The sequence below is a fragment of the Equus quagga genome, chromosome 13 (assembly GCF_021613505.1).
Source record: "Equus quagga isolate Etosha38 chromosome 13, UCLA_HA_Equagga_1.0, whole genome shotgun sequence".
NCBI lineage: Eukaryota > Metazoa > Chordata > Mammalia > Perissodactyla > Equidae > Equus > Equus quagga.
In genome coordinates, this window is record NC_060279.1 from 54060740 (window position 1) to 54073432 (window position 12693).

Genomic DNA, 12693 nt, shown 5'->3' on the forward strand with positions numbered 1-12693 from the left:
GCCAGGATCTGGGGCCTCAGGGATCCATGAACCTTCTGAAATTATGTACAAAATTGTGTGTCCACTCACGTGCATTTTCCATGGAAAGGCTCCTTGTTTTCATCTGATTCTCAGGAGAGTCAGTGCCCACAAAGGTTAGGAAACTTACACCCTCTCCATTCCCTTCCCCTGATAGTTACTGAGCACCCGGTGCGTGCAAGCCAGGCCTCAGGTGGACGGAATTTACAGAATAGTACCAGCCCCTCGCTTGTGGACCCTGTGTTATACTGTTCAGAACACATGATCGTGTGACCCAATGTCTCCTCCAGGCCTCACCCCCCAAAAGCCCCCTGGAAAGTGAGCAGAACCGATGCTACCCTATTTCACAGATGGGAAAACTGAGGCCCAGGTCAGGGAAGTCATTAGCCTTCAGCCAAACCCAGAAACAGGACTCAAAGCAAGTCCCAGCACTTGACAGAGTGTTTGAATATAGTTTGTGCTCAATATTTGTAGAATAAATTATTTCCCAGAACGGGGGTCTTTCGTTCCACTGTGGGTAATAAACAAGGAGATGAACTGTGGTGCTGTCTGACATGCAATCAGAGCCTGCGTTACAGACTCGAGGCTGATTTTAATTTCTTTTGGGGGTGGAGGTAACAATCACTATCCTTAAACTGAGGTCAGGGACCGTGGTGTCCATCCCTCCGTCCCCAGGTATGGGCCTCTGCTGACAAGGGGGCAGGACGCAGGAGCACGGGGAGGAACAGACAGGAAGTGGTAAGCGGTCCCCAGAGCTCTGCCTCCTGGGGGCCTGCTGAGGAGGTACCCAGCCCCCTGCCAGTCCGTGCAGGAAGAAGCCCTTTCATCCAAGCCCAAGGGGCAGTCCGCCTGGCTTGAATTGGGAAGCCACTGGCAGGGCCCCCTGGAGTGTCAGAGCCACATTCTACAGCCCTAAGTAGCCCCTCCAACATGACAGCTCAGAGAAGAGATGGATTCGCCCAAGGCTCACAGCAGGGATGCTGGAGTCCTGGCCTATGTGAGACGGGGGACGGCCAGGGAGCACGCTGAAGCACGCCAGAGGGAATCAAGTGCCTGGGAGGTTTTGCTGGCCCTGCTTCCCTGACACTGAATAGTTGGGCAAGCCGCTCCGGGAATGTGGCCCAGCCGACACTTGAGGCCTCACCAGGCCTCACGCTGAGTGCTGGATGCTGGAGGGACACAGACCAGATGCCATCCCTGCATTTGAGGCATTTCCAGCCCAGTGGGAGAGAGGCAGGCCCAGCTGACTCAAACCTGAAAGCAGAAGGTGAGAATGTGGGCACACCAAGGCCATATTCCTCGAGCTCAAGATGCCATGAACGGTAACCCACACCAGCAATCTGGTTAGGTTCTTGTCCACCAGTTGTGCATTGAATCCGGACTTCACAGATATAAAAACTTCATGCCCATTGGGCCGGCCCAGTGGCATAGTGGTTAAGTTCACACGCTCTGCTTTGGGTGCCTGGGGTTCACAAGTTCAGATCCCAGGTGTGGACCTACACACTGCTCATCAAGCCATGCTGTGGCAGTGACCCACATATAAAATAGAGGAAGATTAGCACAGTTGTTAGCTCAGGGCCACTCTTCCTCACCAAAAAAAAAATCATGCCCAGGAATAAAGGCAATGCAGAGTAGATGAGCATTCACAAGCCTGATTTAGTATACACTAAGTGCATGGCAATGTGTTAAGCACTTTGCAGGCCCCGTGAGACCCATTTTACAGATGATGAGATGGACTCAGGGAGGCTAAGTGACTGGCCCAAGGTCACACCGCTGGGGATTGGCAGAGCTGGGAATTGAAGCCAGCCTGCCTGACCCCCAAGCCTGTGGCTACCACACTTTGCTGCCTTCCTGCTATGAGAAAGACACAAGCCAAGAGTGGGGAGGAAATCAGGGGGGCTTCCTGGGGTGAGGACATTCGACCAGAGCTTAGAGGGAGGGAAAGATGTTCCACCAGAAAGCTCTCCTGGAGTTGCTGGTGGTGGCAGAGTCTGCAGGTTGAAAAATCTCACCAACCAGCCAAGAGATGCAAAGGAGCCCCCACCCAGTCCCCCCCCCCCCCCCCCCCCACTCACCTGCAAAGCCCCCCCCCCCCCCCCCCCCCCCCCCCCACCCCACACTGTCTCCTGGCCTTGAAGTCCCCTCAGCCCTGGAGGGGGGCTCTTTGCTCATCATAAACAGATCGCATTAGAAACCCTCCCTGTGGCCCCTGCCTTGGGGACAGCCAGCCTTCCTGGCCTGACCCCAATTCACCACCCTGGCCCTGGGCCTCAAGGCACTACCCCAACACAAACCCCTCCACCAGCTTCCTTGCTGTTCCAACCCCCCAGGCTCTTGTCTGCCTCCTAACTTGTTCAAAGCTTTCCTTCCCCCTGAAATGCTGTCCTCCTCTTCCTGCCCAGATCCTCCCCTCTCTTCCAGACAGGCTTTTCTCAAGTCTCCCCTTCTCCCCCTACTCTTCCCCAGGGTTATGAGGACGGGGACCTAGCTGTTTCCGGGGACTAATGCATAGCCTCTGGCCTGCAGTGGGCTCTGGGGAAACACTGCCCTTGCTCTTATCTAAGTGGACCTGGGCTCAGGGATGGGCCTGGGGCTTCCCGGAACCAACACACAGATCTGGACTAAATGAGACACCTTCTACGATAACAGCTGTGTTTGTTACAAAGTAACACACAAAATGGGCATCCTCACCCAGGACCTGCGGCTGGCAGTGGGGGAGGATCAGGGAGGGCCAAGGGTCCTGGCTGACGGAGGGTGGCGAGAGGGTCTGGGAGGACCCTCGCATGTAATATGTTGGACTACGTATCAGCAGCTTTGACATTTTTGACCCTACTTTTTGATACATGGAAACCTCAAAACTCATCTGAAGTTCTTGCTTCACAGGCTCAGTGCCCGGCAGCCTGCAGGTGCCCAGTAATGCCTGTGGATGGACAAGGGCAGGCCTGTAGACCCGGGTGGGGACGGACATACACACACACAGTGAAGAGGGTCCCTCTTCACTGGCCCTCTCCCACCCCCGCCCCTCCCCTTGACCTCTTTCAGGGCCCTGAAGAGCACTAGGAATGCTGTTGGAATCTTTGTAGATTCGCGAAAATCAATAGCGGCCAAGGCTTTTCCCGGAGGCATGACCTTCAAGGAACAAAGAAACCATCACTTGAGGATGGGATGGGGAGCTTATCAGAGGCCAGCCTGGCCTGGGCTGCAGGCCCTGGGCAGACGTCCAAGGCCTGAGCAGCCCAGGGTCCTGTCTGAGGCCTGCTCTGGAGGAGGGAGTGAGGTGGGGGCACAGGAGGGTGGTCAGGATGAAGGAGGGAGAGAAGGTGCTCCACGATGGCGCCTGGGGAGGCCTAGCTCTTTATGGAGCTACCTCTGCACAGATGGGAAGACGGAGCATAAGGGCTTCAATCCCTCAGGGAGTTGAGAGCAGGCCAGAGGGCTGGCCGGCCCCTCTGCCTGCTGGTGAAGAGCTTTCCTGCTCCCCTGGCCAGACCCTGTGCCAGCACCAGTCCCGGCCATTGTTCACAGCTTCCTGGCCAGCAAAGAGTGGGTTGGAGCCAGAGGACCAGGCTTCGGTGGCTGGAGCTGGAGGCCTGTGAGGTTCAGAGCCCAGGGCTGTCCTGGCCCTACTGGCCATCCCCCACCGGGCCCACCTGGCCAGCCCCCAGGCCACTTTCATCACTAACCGTCTGGCATTGGGCAGCCCCTGGACTTCTCAAGGGCCAGCCCAAAGGGACTAATCAGGCCTGCCCTGCCCACCTCATAGAGATGGCATGAGGCTCAGACCAGCTGGTGGATGGAAAGGTCTTGTGAACGGGGTGTCAGGGGTGCGGGTGGAGAGAGCCCTGACATTCAGGTGGCAGAGCTAGGCTGGCTCCCTCCTGCCTCTGACCTCCCAGTGCTCTGCTTTCCTGAGTGGCCACAAAGGGCCAAACACTCCACACAGGTGTTCCACTGTGCCCTCACCCTAAGGCTGGAAGAAAGCATCACTGTCTCCACTCCACAGATGAGGAAAATGAGGCTTGGAGGGGTCCAGCCACCTGCCCTGAGCCTTGCTGCTGATGAGGGGCAGAGGCAGGACTCTAGCCGGTCTGACTGTGATGGTCTTATCCACAACACCACACCACTGCCACCGTGGTTCACGAGCACAGGCTCCACTCCCAGGAGCAGGGCCCTCTCCCACTGTCGCCCTGTGGGCCGAGCACAGAGCCAGCCACACAGTGGGAGTTAGACGAAGCTGTCGGGACGATGAGCTCCCTAGAAAATTTGTCCTTGGTCGGCCAGCCTACCCTGGCATGACTTCTAGGCCCCGGAAGAATGCCCCTCCCCCCCCTTGCCGTACTGCTTTTCCCAGCCACTAAAGGGAGCTCTACTTTGTACCCCTAGTCACAGCGTCTGAAGCTCTCCATGAGAATGCTATGCTCTAAGAGAGAGAGAGATTTGCATCAGATATGGGACACAGGAAGCTGTGGGTTCCTGGGCAGGCGGAGGAAGAGGCACGTGTGTTTGTGACCAGGTGGGCAGCCGCTTAAGCCAGTTGCTGCTGTTTCTGTCACAACCAAGAGAGTCCAGACTGAGACACGAGGGGAGCAGGCTGGAGGCCAGGAGAGGCATGGAGGGAAAAGGAGACACAGAATGACCCTCTCCCTTCCAGAACCACAGCGTCAGATTGCTGAGGACCTTCAGTGATCAGGGGTCAAGACCTCTGCTTCAGATGGGGAATTGAGGCCCCGAGAGGGGCAGAGACCTGCCTGGGGTCACTTGTTATCAAAGGGCTGGGACTTGAACCTGAACATCCAGGTTTCCGGGCCAGGGTTCCATTCACTGCCCCGGTTTTGGCCCAGGCTGCAGGAACCCCACTGCTTCGTGAGGGGAGGTGCAGGGGAGCACAAAGGAAGAAAAAGTCATCGCAGGCTCCATGTGAGCTCAGCCATGCCCAGCCAGGGCTCCTCCCGCCCCTGGCACGCGCAGACCATGCTCCATTCAGGAAGGGCCACCTGAAGCTATAAATCACCGAACACATGCCAGTGCCTTCCAGGAGTCTCTGCGAGGTGGCTGAGTTTTGCCTAAGGTCACTCAGCTAGAAGGAAGCTGGGATTCAAGCCTGGCACAGACACAAAGGGCCCTGGGCATCCTCTTGCTGACACCTGCAGGAAGGAACCACGGGGCTTTTCAAGGACAGGGTCCTCCCATGGCCACACAGAGGGAGTAAGAGGAGTGTGGCGTCCAGGTCACATCTGGGTCCCCTTTGCCTTTCCACAAAGCTGTCTACACCCAGGTTTGAGCTCCCTGCAGCATGGTGGCTCCCTGTCCTCTTGACTTTTTACCTTCACCTCCCCCACCCCCAGGGCAGGATGTCCCTGCAGACCACCCTCCACTGGCTCTCAGATGCCCAGACCTGAGGAGGTTGTTTCTCCTCTCTCCCCACCTCCACCCTTGCCTTTGAGAAAGGGAAGAAGCCTGAGTTGCAGTCAGCCCACTAAGGGACAGGGATGGGGCTACAGAAGAAAAGGTGTAGGAAGGCTGAGGTGGAGGTGGCTGGGTTGGGCGTGTGGACGGATCGTGTGTACAAGGTGCATGGAAGTGGGCCGGGAGCAGGTGACCCTCTGGGGCGGGGCCTGTCTGGCTGAGTCTACTGCCACTCCAGGCAGGCCCTGGTTTTCTACTGGGGGTGAGCAAGCTCTTATGCTTACCAGGCCCAGTCCCTGGCTTCTGACCATCCATGAGCCACTGTCCCTCATGGCCCAGCTCCCTTTGCAGGGACTGTGGTTAAAGCCCAATGAGGTCAAACGGCTACGGGCCCATTCCCAAGGCCCCAGGTGTCCTGCCCACAGTTGGGAATGTCAGCATCTTCACAGCTTCCCCACCAGGGCCTCCGTACAGGATGGCACTTAATTCTAACAACAACTAAGCAAGACAAGGGCTTACCTCCCCATTTTATAGATGAGGCAACTGAGACCTAGAGAGGTTAGTGACTTGCCCAGAGTCACACAACCAGGACATTCAAAACTCAGGATTGGGACCTAGCCTTGGGTCCCAGTGCCAAGCCTGCCCCCTGGCCTGCACACCTCTCTCCCTCTCACGTCCCATCATTGCCCCGTCAAAGAATGACCAGAACAAGCAGGGCTTGGGTCTGTGATGGTCAATGTCTTTACTTCTAAAGCATACATTGGACTCACTATATATTAACATCAAAAGGGGCTATCTAAAATGGAGTCATTCTTTTTAAAAATCCAGATTCTCACATTTTTATAGAAGATCCAAAATGACATGAAATTAAACTATACAATGTTATGAATAGTATAACAACTGCTTTTAGAAAGCAAAATGAAAGGAAAAAATTAGCCGTTGAGACTGTTGTCAGCCTGGGTTCCCCGTCTTTTGAGGCATTGTGACTGAAAGCCAGCACCCAGGGGAGCCCCAGCCCCTCTCTGCAGGCACAGGAAGGGGACCCAGGCAGACAGAGGCGGCCCACGTGGGCTGTTTAGACTTAGCTGAGAGTGGGACCAGGCGGGTCTCCTATTCCTCTGGGCCCTGGGTGCATGCACTGATCAAAGTCATCTTTTAAGACCCACGACCAGGGGAGGGGGCTGGGAGATGGCAGGGGCACAGCTGGGTTCAAAATCATCTCTTTGATAATAAAGGTCCTCTGGGCTTCCTGAGGGCCCCTGCCGTCCAGTGAGATCAGTCGACTGCAGCTACCTACTGGTTTCCTTAACAACCCTCTTTCCCTGCCTGCTCCCTAAGCCCTGGACATCCTTGGCTGCACGAGCCCTGTGGGCAGCCAGAGACCTAGGGGGACCCTAGGAAGACCCAAGGGAGAATGCTCTGGCCTTGGACGTAGCTGGATGCTGTACAGAGCATCTTGGCAGCGCAAGCCCCCTGGGGTCCAGGCCAGCAGCCAGACTGATGGGGGAGGGTTCCCATGGGCTGGGAGGGCACTGTGCAGTCAGATGCCATTCCCAGAGTCCTGTCACCTCCCCCAGCCCCTCGCTACCCAGGCCTGGCCTTGGCCCTGAAGTAGGGCTGAGGCAAACTGACTGGGGCCATGCCCTTGACGCTTTGGTTCACACAATTCAAGTGGGAGGACACGTGTTCGCATCCACTGGGAAGATCACGGGCTCAGCCCTGCTTCCTCCCAGGCACCAGGTGGTCTAACAATCTCCTTCTTTCACATCAGCAGTTCTATCTGGCTGACAGCACATTCCCAACCAGAGCTAGGTTGGCACCTGCTGCACAGGCAGAGGGGCCCTTCCCAAGCAGCGAGATTCGACTCAGTGCAAAGGCCGCCTCTCCTCCTCTCCCTGTGGACCACACTCTCTGGCTGAGTGGTCACAGGAGAACCTCTCTGTCTCCTTCCTCCGGCTGGGCCAACAGCTCTCCAGGCAGATCCAGCCCATGGATGTACAGCCCTCCTATATGCCTCACCTGTCAGAAACAGAGAAAGCATCGCCCCCGGCTGGAGCAGCGAGGCCTGTGGCCCACAGTCTGCCCTCCTGGTCCCCAGGACCACATCACAAAGCTGGCCTTCTTACTCAAACAGCAACTCGAAGGGGGATGCCCTACATCCAGCCCACCTCTGGGGTCCAGCCCTTCTCCCAGGCCCCACCATGACCATCCTCTTTCCTAACCTATCTGGTTTCTAATTAGGCAAGGCTGGGGAAGCTTAGGCTGGTACCACCCCCTCCTGGGGGCAGAGAGAGGCCACTTGACTTCCAGCCTGGCTCCAGGCCCCCCTGAGACAAGGGAGGCTGACGGCTCTCAAGAAAGCGAATCCTGTAATGGAAAAGAGGTTTGTGGAATCAGGACCAGTCACAGCAACCAGACTCCCCCCACCTCCAGGCCGGTACCAGGAGTGCCAGGCACCCACACCCTCCACCTGCCCGGTGCCCTTTCATCCTCCTGCCCTGGGCCTGAGAACACCCAGCTGGATAGAGGGCTGGGCGTGAGGAGGCTGGGCTGGCCTGGGCCTGGTGGGGGGCATGGCGGGACTCAGGGCAGGCAGGCGGCTACCTGGTAGGCGCCCTCGGCAGCTGCAGCCGCCGCGCTATGCTGCGCGCTGTGCTCCTGCAGCAGGGCCACGTCCAGGAAGCGCTCACCGCACCACACACACTTGAACTGCTGCTCCCGGGCGTGCACCCCCTGGTGCTTGTTGAGATGCTCCCGCTGCTTGAAGGCCTTGTCACAGTTGGGGCACTTGTAGGGCTTCTCGCCCGTGTGCACCCGCCGGTGCCGCTGCAGGTCTGACGCGTACTTAAAGCGCTTCTCGCAGTCCGGGCACTTGAGGGGCTTCTCGCGGGCTGGGTCGCAGCGGTGCTGCACAAACTCCGAGGATGAGAAGAAGCGGCGCTCGCACAGCGTGCAGCGCAGCGGCTTCTCGGCCGCGGAGCAGTGCGCCAGCTGGTGCTTCTGCAGCGCCGACGCCCGCTTGTAGGCCTTGTTGCACACCGGGCACTTGAAGGGCCGCTCGGCCGCGCCCGGCAGGCACTTGTGCCGCAGCAGCTCGGCCGACTGGTCGAAGCCCTTCTGGCACACGGGGCACTTGAAGAGGGTCTCGAGGGTGTGCACGTGCTGGTGGTAGAGCAGGTGGCTGGGCTGCCCGAAGCCCTTCTCGCACAGGCCGCACTTGAAGGGCTCCTCGGTCTTGTGCGTGCGCCGGTGCCGCATGAGCGCGTACTGCTGCTTGAAGCCCATGGGGCACAGGTCGCACTTGAAGGGCCGCTCGGCGCTGTGCGTGCGCTCGTGCTGCCGCAGGTCCGACGGCCGCTTGAAGGCCTTCTGGCACTCCCCACAGCGGAAGGGCCGCTCCCCGCTGGGCGTGCACGGGTGCTGCAGCAGCTCTGACGACTCCTTGAAGTGCAACTCGCACACGTTGCAGCGGAACAGGTGGTGCTCGCCCGAGTGCGCGTACATGTGGCGCACCAGGTGGGAGCGGTGCTTGAAGGTCTTCTCGCAGACCGCGCACTTGTAGGGCCGCTCCGAGCTGTGCGTGCGCTTGTGGTGTACCAGGTGCGAGGACTGGCTGAAGCTCTTGTCACACAGTGTGCACTTGTATGGCTTCTCCCCGGTGTGGATCCGCTCGTGCCGCGAGAGCTCCGACAGGTGCTTGAAGGGCTTCTGGCAGATGGGGCAGCTGTAGGGTTTGTCGGCCTGTTCAGCAGGAGCGACCGCAGGTGGAGGGGCAGCTTGGGGCAGCGAGGGGGCAGCAGTGGCCGCTGGCTCAGCCGCCTCGGCGGGCTTGTAGGTCTTCTCACAGATGGAACATTTCACGAGGCCACCGGTGCCACTGTGCGCGCTGTGGTGCTGCGCCAGCGAGGTGAGCAGCGAGAAGCCCATCTTGCAGACCCCACAGACAAAAGGCTTCTGTTCGGCCTGCACGCACTGGTGCTCCAGCAGGTCAGTGGCCTGGTGGAAGATCTTGAGACACTGCGTGCACTGGAATGAGCGGTCGTGGCCTGCCAGGCACTGGTGCTCATGTGGGCTGGACAGGTGTGCCAGGTCATGACCACACACACCACACTTCGGGCCTGGCTCGCCTGCTGCCTGCAGGGGCGCGTGCTGGGGGGGCTGCAGGCCCGGGTCGGGCTGCAGGAGGATGCCATAGACCGCACAGCCCAGCGGGTTCTCAGCTGTGCCCGGGGGCAGTGTGTGCTCGGCCAGGGCCGGTGGTGGCTCTGCGTGGTGCTGAGGCTGTGGTGGCTGAGGCTGCTGCGGCTGCGTCTGTGGCGGCTGCTGCCAGCTTTCCGACATGCTTGGGAAGATGAAACAGGGTTTGGAGAGTAATGGCTTCAGTTTCCCTGCTTAAGGTGACCCAACCCAGAGAGAGAAGTTGCCCAGGATCAGGTATGGAGAAGGACCTCGGACAAGGCACAGAAGAGGGACTGGTCAGACGGCGCAAGTCATTAACCAAGACGGACTACAAGGCTCTGCCTACAGGATGGGGGGGTTCTTCGAGGCAGGGTGCCAGCAATGCCAGGGAGCCTCTGCCTTCCCCGAGGACTGGTTCTGTAGAGAAGAGAGAAATCGTGAGCGTGAAGCAGGGACACACAGCTGTTCCCTGGGCCCTCTCCCTACGCTGCCTGCATGCACCACATTGCCATAAACCACATCAGGGAAGGGAGAGAGGCTCAGGGCTGGAGATCTGCTGTCTTCACACACTGACGAAGTCTGCTGGCAGCTCAGCCCCTCCAGGAAAGCGCATGGTGCTGTCTCTACCCTCACGCCCCCTCAGTTCCCCATCCCTGGGCCAGGGCACCCCAGCGTCCCAGCTTACTGCCAACCCCCTTTAGTCAGCTGTCTCACAGGTGAGAGGCTGGGGTGATCTGCCCACAATACAAAGAAATCACCAATTCTGCTCATGCTCCAAGGCAAGAAGGAGGGGAAGACCGACCAGTTAGGGCCATGGTGTCCAAAACAATAATTTTAGCTGCATAACTTTTTTTTGCAAATAAATTCTCACTTGGAAGCCCAATATAGAAGATAGATTAAAGCAGAGAGCCTCTGCTTGAGGCCTCCCTGGGGCCTGCCAGCTCCTCTCCCACTGCTGCCCTGAATCTTAACCCAGGACATCATCTCTCAGGAGTACAGCCTGCCAGGTCTAAGAGGCCAGCCCTCCCACATCTGAGGGCCCAACAGCAAACAGCCTCAGTCAGTCAACATCGAAAACAACTACATGGAACCGAGGACCATCTCAAACAACCTTTTCCTGTGAGGGGCTGGCCCACATCCCTCTCAACTACCCCCCAGGCACTCCTCCCTGACCGTGCACCTGCTCTCTCTCCACAACAGGCTGGATGGCCTTGCAGGGACCTGAGCCAACACAGGATGGAGTTTAGACCATAGGTCCCCAGACCCACCCAGCCTCAATGTTTACACAGCAGAACCTCCCCACTCTAGTCATCTCCCCGAGCATCAAAAAAAGTCCTCAGGCCTCTGAATCTGACAGTGCCGAGGCCTGCAGGAAAATGTGAGCAATTACGAGTTTGCCTCTGCAATGTGGGAAGTCGCATGCCAACCACAGAGCCTTTCTCCTCATCCCCTTTCCGGAGACAACCCTGCTCCCTTGCTCCAAGTCTCTAACATTCTGGGTAATCAATGGAAGGTAAGGACCACCCGGCCCAGGCAAATCTCTAACTCACCACTTTGTGGCAGCATAAGGTAATGACAGTGAGAGGGAGGAACTTTCAGAATCAGATGCAACCCGCTTTCAGGTTCCGGGCTCCTCTGCCTGTAACATTGAAAAGTTTCTAAGTTTTCTCCTGAGGGAAAGAGGAGAAGGAAGGGGATGCCTTCGCAGGCCAGCCTGGCCTCTAACTGTTCTGCCAAGGAAACGTTACGAGTCAGGCGAACAGCTGTCATCCTCAGCATCTTCTGGGAAGGGAAGAAGGAAAGGAGCCGCGGCTATGGGTGGAGGCAGCAGGTTGCATGAGCAAGCAGGTACTGAAGCCTCCCCAGGAACGAGGCAAGCGGAGCTACTCTGAGTGCGGTCTAGGTCCGGCTGCGGCAACCCAACTGTTTTTTTTCCGGCATGAACGGCTGCCAGACCCAAGGTCCCGGGCCCTGAGCCCCCAATTCCACGGCCCACCCCGGCCCCCCTCCAGGAAGGTGCAGCCAGGAGAGGAGGAGAGACTAGGGTACGGGAGGCAAGGGGAGGCCCCCACCTGCGCCCCACCCCAGCCATTCCTCCTCCCCGGGAAACCGAATGAAAGCTGGTCACCTCCCGCCGGCACTGCCCGCCGGCCCAGCTGGGCGGCCTCCTGTCAGCCCGCGCCGGGAATGGCCTGGCCGCTGCGGCCGAGCGCCGGCCCCGCGGGCGACTGGGCCCGGGAAAGGCCCCGGGGCCGCGGGCTGGGTCCGGGAGCGGCTGCGCGTCGAGGCTGGCCTGGGCCGCCCAGGAGCTCGGGAGGCCACCGGGTCGCCCGGAGGGGGGCGGCCGGGCCGGCTGGAGAAGGGGTGCGGCGGGCGCGGGAGTGGCCCCCAGCCGCGGCCCCGGGCGCCCCGCCGCTCACCTGCTCCAGGCCGCCCGCGGGGTCGGGCGCGGGGCGAGCGGCGACCGGCTGCTCTCTCTGCCGCCCCTTTATTCCGGCTCCATCGGCGGCGGCGCGGCCTACGCGCGCTGCCAATCCCCGGCCTCGCGTAGCGGCGGCGGCCGGCCCGGGGGCGGGGGACGGGCTAGCGGCGGCCGGAACCGAGGAAGCGACGTGCGCGACCGGGATAGCGGGGCCGGGGCGGAGGAGCGCCGGGAGGGCGGGCGGACAGACCGATGGCCTTGCAGAGACCGGCGGACAGGCGGGCGGCGCGGGGGCCAGGGAGGCGGGGCTGGGGGAGGAGCGGCAGCCGGGGCGGCGGCGGCTGCGGGAGGAGCGGGCGGCGCGGAGCGAGGCCGCCCCCTGCCGGGGACCCCGCGGCCGGGCCGGGTCGGACAGCCGGGCGCGCGGGGCGGCTCTCCGGTTGCGCGGCCCGCACGCCTGCGCCGACCCAGGGAGGGCGCTCCGCTTCCGACTACCCTGCGGGCCTCAGGGGAGGGGGCTCCCGGGGCCTGGCCCCCGCCTGACCCCTGCACCTGAAAAGAGGGGCCTCCTACACCCTCTGATCTGGAACTGACCCGCCTCTGACTCCTCAGCTTGCTCTTAGGGGAGGGGCCCCCGGAGTCAGACTTTGGACCCGCTTGAAGAGGGG

The 12693-nt window shown here is 60.0% G+C and overlaps 1 protein-coding gene across 3 annotated transcripts; it reads right to left on the bottom strand.

Annotated features, from left to right (window-relative positions):
- Positions 1 to 6156: 6156 nt before the first annotated feature.
- ZNF319 (zinc finger protein 319) lies at positions 6157 to 12159 on the bottom strand. Of its 3 annotated transcripts, XM_046680195.1 has the most exons (4): positions 12024 to 12159; positions 11154 to 11242; positions 8029 to 10020; positions 6157 to 7791 (listed from the first exon to the last, which is right to left on the bottom strand). In XM_046680195.1, exons 3-4 carry the CDS (start codon positions 9763 to 9765, stop codon positions 7777 to 7779), a joined length of 1752 nt encoding a protein of 583 aa, XP_046536151.1. In that variant the 5' UTR covers positions 9766 to 10020; positions 11154 to 11242; positions 12024 to 12159; the 3' UTR covers positions 6157 to 7776. The 3 variants fall into 3 exon arrangements, with proteins under 3 accessions (XP_046536151.1, XP_046536149.1, XP_046536150.1); XM_046680193.1 differs by having other exon boundaries at positions 6157 to 10020; XM_046680194.1 differs by lacking the exon at positions 11154 to 11242 and having other exon boundaries at positions 6157 to 10020; positions 12024 to 12087.
- Between the last annotated feature and the right edge of the window lie 534 nt (positions 12160 to 12693).

Coding starts and splice junctions, on each gene's coding strand:
- ZNF319 (XM_046680193.1), bottom strand. CDS start 9,765: ATGTCGGAAAGCTGGCAGCAGCCGCCACAGACGCAGCCGCAGCAGCCT.